The 6000-nt window shown below is 36.2% G+C and overlaps 1 protein-coding gene across 6 annotated transcripts in view; it reads right to left on the bottom strand.

Annotated features, from left to right (window-relative positions):
- Window positions 1-6000, bottom strand: part of LOC107663866 (bromodomain adjacent to zinc finger domain protein 2B-like) — a 99032-nt gene that overhangs the window by 11578 nt on the left and 81454 nt on the right. For all 6 annotated transcript variants that reach the window (XM_016454239.1, XM_016454273.1, XM_016454264.1 and 3 more), the window contains 5 exons: window positions 4457-4531; window positions 3899-4130; window positions 2533-2595; window positions 1678-1822; window positions 321-859 (listed from right to left, as the gene is read on the bottom strand). In XM_016454239.1, coding sequence (XP_016309725.1) covers window positions 321-859; window positions 1678-1822; window positions 2533-2595; window positions 3899-4130; window positions 4457-4531 — 1054 coding nt within the window. The remainder of the gene's footprint in view (window positions 1-320; window positions 860-1677; window positions 1823-2532; window positions 2596-3898; window positions 4131-4456; window positions 4532-6000) is intronic.

Genomic DNA, 6000 nt, shown 5'->3' with positions numbered 1-6000 from the left:
CAAGATAACAATAAAATAATAATAATACTTTTAATTATTATAATAATAATAATAATAAAGCCTTATATAGGTGTACCCATATATATAATGATATATAAATACATTTAAAATAAACACACTTGCTAAAAAAATTTAATATTTTATCTGTTTACTTGCATGTCATGTGACCATTAATCAACATCCGAGAACCATGGAAATGCAAATGTGATGTTAAATTATGGAATATAAACCTAAAATCTCAGGAGGGTTTTAAATAACCATTTTACGTTTAAGGGGTTTGTCTGACAAAATAAAAAAATCCCTGGTCTACACGATCATACCTGCAGTGCTGCTAATGAAAAGTTATTGATCCGCGCAGCGCTGTAGGGGTCGGCAGAGACCGCTGTGGTCTGTGGTGAGGAAGATGATGCTGAATGTGGACCTTCAGTCAGAGACGAGACATCACATGGAGAGCGAGGCAGCAGACTGAACCAGTGAGCGTTTCTCTCTGTCAGAACCTTATAAAGCTGCTCGCTACAGATCTGCTGTTGGGCATTAGTGAGGTAGGTGTTGTTGAGGAGACAAGAATCACTGAGATCAGGTTTAACAACATGGTTAGGTGTTCTGCGTAATGTAGTCTGCTGTTTTGGGCTGCTGTATTGGTGACAAGAGACCTCAGAAGACATCTTAGCCACTTCCAACAGCTTGTTGAGCTTGGAGAAAGAATCCGGTTTCTGCAGGAAGAGGTTGAGAGAATCTACATCCTGCGGAGGTTCTTGTTTCCTCTCAGCGGTGCCGTATTTTTCATCAGGTTCCTCTTTGACCTGGACGAGGTGAGCGTTCTTTGTCCTCTCACGCTCTCTCTGCAATTCCTCAGGACCTGAAGGAGCACAATATATCATCATCATCATCAGCAGCAGCACATTTATACAAAGGTTTGTTTCAATAAAATAACTGACCATGTTAAAAAAAAATTAAAAAAAAGTCTAGTAGTCATGGTCATATTCCCTGAAAATTAAAAGAAGTAAATAATAAAAATATTTTATATCAATTAATATAAGTATTGCTTATATTTTTCTTATATACCATAATATTACTTGTATATTATTTATATATTATATATGTGTATATATAAACTACCAGTCAAAAGTTTGGAATAATTAGGCTTTTTTTTATTTTATTTTTTTATAAAAAAGTCTCTACTGCACACCAAGGCAGCATTTGTTTGATCAAAAATACAGTACAAAAAAACAGTAATATTGTATAATAATATTACAATTTAAAAGAAAGTTTTCTTATTTGAATATACTTTAAAATGTAATTTATTTCTGTGATGATATATATATATATATAGGTCAGTGGCCCTTGGCTTGGTATTGTTGGCAGAATTCAGCCCTCGGCGAAAACTAATTGAGGAACCCTGCTCTAAATGATGGCTTGACAGTCTTGTTTGAAAGCTTAAAAAAAGTTTAAAAAAAGTATTGTATAGTTTTTATAGGCAATTCAACTAGATTTGGAGTGAGTAAATCATGAAAGAATAGAATTTTTCTCAACTATTGCTTTAATACAGCAACACTATCTTTTTCGGTTTAAAACATTCAACCCGGTTTCTGTCATATCCTGTAATCTTGACCGATCCTTCCTTCAGAAGATGCCTTTGTCTTCACATTATGATCTTATTCAGCCTCATTCTCTCACCCTCTCCGCTCTCCAGTCCCTCCACAAAGATCCCGCCACACTGCGGCAGAACCCAGTAGCGTCGCTTATAACGGTCCTGACCGAACATCACGGAGCGCAGGGAATGAGAGGCCTCGAACAGCTTCCGACGGATCTGAGTCTGTTGCTGGAAGAGAATCAATAAGACAGATGTATTCTACTTTATCTTTCTTTATTAAAAATGTTTGGAAATATGCAAGTGGACAAGTAATGAATCTGTCATATCGCCACACATTCAGCAGAATACATTTAGTTAAAGCAAGTATAGGCATGTTATCCTCCTGGGAGCCAGCTATTCCTTTTTGTCCTCTATAGAGGACGTTTGTTTTTAATGAATTTAATGAGATTTTGCCTGTGGTGTCTTGCCTTCATTTTCTTAATAACTGATTCCTGATGTCCTCTACAGATGACATACAATAACAAGATTTTTGTTCTATATCTCTTATGCATTGTTTGGTTGGTTATGCATTTTGCGCTGATGTAATAACATACAGTCACTAAGAAAAGGACTGACTGTTAGATTTATTCATACAGACCTTTCGAAGGCATCTAAATGATATTTATATCATTTTATGCAAGTATTCTGCTATACTGTTATAAAGATCTCATCGATTTACGGTACAAGCATCAGAATTTAATCTTGCTTTTTGGCCATATAAATATCAGCATCTTCACAAAATTGCTATTTTTGCTCAGTTTGGGCCTCTCAATAAAACTGAGCTGTTTTTTCCTCCATATTCTCAGTATTTCATCCTATATGAGCCACAAAAGCCTGATGTATTAAATAGGATACTTGACAAAAACATGTTTAAGATCCAAAATCTGATGTTCATTTACCTTGCTGAGCTTCTCAATCTGTCTCTCCAGCTCCTCAATGCTTGTGATTTGATCACCTTCATCCTGCAAAACAAGACCAAGAACTGCTGACATGCTGCTAAAACATCATGACGAGTTCAATTTTCTTTTGAGAAATTAGTTTTCGTTCCATAAAAACATAGCAAACAACTTTTAGAGCTCAAAACCTCCTTCTCAGTGCAAAAAAGAGACCATTACTAAAACTAAACTAAAAAAATGACTGAAAATCTAATGTCAGATGAATGCATTTTGAACACATACTGTACATTAGGGTCTTTCCGTGTCTAGTGTTGTTTTTGGCGGCCTGTTTTAATTTTAGTTTTAGTCTAGTCTTTGTGTGAAGCTGTCATTTTAGTTTTTATTAGTTTTAGTCACGTTCATACTCTTTTTAGTCTAGTCAAGTTTTAGTCAACTAAAAGTCTGAGCATTTTAGTCTTAGTCTAATAAGTCAGAATTATCCATGACTATTTTCGTCTAATAACGTTATAACATTTCGTTTCGTCTCGTTTTGGTCAACGAAAATGAAGAGACATTTTAGCATAGTTTTTATTTTGTAAACCACATTTAGTCTCGTTTTTATTCGTCAACAATATTGCATTATACATTTAATTATAGTCATCGTCACATGACCAGCATTTACGTTGCGTCTCGTCTTCGTCACGTGATAAAGGTTCGTTGACGACGATATTTAGTCATAATTTTCGTTGACGAAAGCAACACTATCAGTGTCAAATCAATCAAATTTCAGAAACTTCCCCAGCTAATATTTTTGAATATTAAGAAGGAAAATAAATAGATAAGTATTACCTACATGCAAAGTGACCACATTTGGTCTTCAGCCATTGTAAAATTCAACAATCTGTACACAAAGCCACATCAAAATCTCCATCTCTCTGGGAATTAACCATGTAGGGCCATAAAAATGAGGATATTGAAAGAATTTTGTCAAGAATCAAAATCTACAAGGATATTAAGATATCTTTAATACTTTTTGAGTTAAAGGCATGCCAACTTTGGGGAAAAAGTGCTTTTTCCAAATTTTGGACTGTCACCATTGGTATTTATTGCAACAAGTATCGCTAAAGTCAACAGATTTTACTAGCAGACCTACCAATCTCTGTGTAAAAAATAACATATATAATATAAATAACAATGATGCTGAGTGGCATCTTTATAAAGTAAATTTTCCCACCCTGCAATTTGGATCCAAATCTCAGGTGCCAATTTTAGCCCCCTCTCTACAAAATAGTGGATTACTCTGTAAACAATCATGCATGGCATTTAATATTTTGGCTTTCTTTTTCATTTCTATATTTTTTTTCACCAAAGAAAAAAAAAAGCACTCTACCTCATCATCACATGCTTCTGCTTTTTTTCCTTTCTTCCCACCAAAATCATCTTCATCCTCATCCTCCTCTCCCTGTTCATCGCTGTCATCATCTTCCTCATCATCTTCATCACTCTCCCCTCCTTTGCGCTTGCGTTTACGGCTGTTCGCAGGCGTACTGGTGGACTGACCCTCCTCTCCTCCAACGCTGCTCTCTCGCTTTCCCGTCCTCTTAGCATAGATGCTTCTCAGTCTGAAAAATAATAACCCAAAAAATTATGCATTACAATCTAGCTGAACAGAGTATCATAATCAAATTATAACTACATCGGCATTTTCTGAAGGAACCCACAGTGCAAAGGCAGCAAAATATTGTTGAATATCAAAATGCAAGGTGAATGAAATTGCAATAGTGTATCTTTATATTTGTTATATTCAAAATAGTGAACTGTGTATTATGGACCACGGGAAGACTAGCGACCACTAAGTGAAATGTGATGTGTGTTTGCATTATATACAGTAAGATCAGTAAGTAAATACTGTATGTGTGTTTATGTGATGTGTAAACAAGTGTCTTACTTCCGTAAGTTCCCCTCGATCACCCATTTGTCTCGTCGCAGGTTAGTCATACTGTCAATGTTTTTGTCGATCTCACTGTGCAAAGAGGACAAAGAAAATGTAAATATTGTGCATGCATCTCACATGATACCTTTTTTTATATTATAATAATATAATATAATTTATATTATTTTACTGGAAAAACACTAAGCAAACAATGGTCGTTACAATATAATAACCATTTTTCCTTTAGCATTTTCCAGTAAAACAATGTGTGTATGCATGCATGTGTGTGTATATTTTATTTATACACTACGAATATTATGTTATGCCTTTCGGGTTTGCCAACAGTCCTTCAGTGTTCCAGGCCTTCATCAATCATGTGTTCAGAGACATGTTAAATCGCTGGGTCATTGTTTACATTGACGACATCCTAATTTACTCAGAGTCGTACGAGGATCATGTCAAGCAGGTCCGGGCGGTCTTACAACGTCTCATCAGCCACCAGCTATATGCCAAAGCCGAGAAGTGTGAGTTTCAATCAGGAGACAGTATCATTCCTCGGATACGTGATCAGTTCAAGAGGGGTGGCCATGGACGACAAGAAGGTACCAGCCATTGTCGACTGGTCTCTACCTATGTTCATCTCCAGAGAGCAGTCCATCGGACAAGGGAACTGTCACAAATTCAGCCTCTGTGGCTCCCTCCGATCACCACCAGAGGGAACCATCACCGGAGTACAGAGCGATCCCTTCGGACTCCAATTCCCACAATGCCCCATGCCAGAGACTAATCACCTGCACAGGTGTTTCCTATTGCCCGGTCTATTTAAACGGTGCCTTCCCTGCTCTCATTGCGAAGTCTTGTTTTGCCTTGCAGACATTTCTGAGCATTTTCCCTGTGTTGAATACCTGTTGATTACCTGGACTGTTTACCTGTTTACGATTGCTTGCTGCCTACCTATTCTGACCCTGCCTGCCTTGTTGATTCATGCCATTGATTGTCTGCCGCCTGCCTCGACCCTTATTACGAACACTGTTTACGATTCTGCCCAGCCTTCGTTGTTTCTAACGCCAGTTAACGATTTATGCCTGTATGACCTGCCTTGTGAACTAATAAAGCTGCACATGGATCCTAACGCCACTGCCTCTCTGTTACACACATATATATATATATATATACACGCGCACACATTGTTTTACTGGAAAATATTAAGGAAAAAATGGTTATTATATTGTAACGACCATTGTTTGCTTGGTAAAAACTGTATAAAAATCCTTAAATTACAAAAATTACATTTTTACATTATATAAAATTACATTAGGTTTGTGGTTAAAACAAGATTGTTAACAAGACAAGTTAAAACAAGTTAATATTAAAGTGCCCGTATTATGCTAATTTAGACTTGCAAAGGAGCATAACATAGGCACTTTAATATGTATAATTTAGAAATATTTTTTCCTTCTTGTTTTAATTTTATGTTTGGGGTCTGCTAGAAAACATTCATGTGATTTAAAGTAAGAAAGCAAAAAACAAAAAACAAACAAAAACCTATATTTCACATT

Source organism: Sinocyclocheilus anshuiensis, unplaced genomic scaffold (assembly GCF_001515605.1).
Source record: "Sinocyclocheilus anshuiensis isolate Anshui unplaced genomic scaffold, SAMN03320099.WGS_v1.1 scaffold81, whole genome shotgun sequence".
NCBI lineage: Eukaryota > Metazoa > Chordata > Actinopteri > Cypriniformes > Cyprinidae > Sinocyclocheilus > Sinocyclocheilus anshuiensis.
The sequence above is the reverse complement of the archived record's forward strand: the minus strand, read 5'-3'. Positions and strand labels throughout refer to the sequence as shown.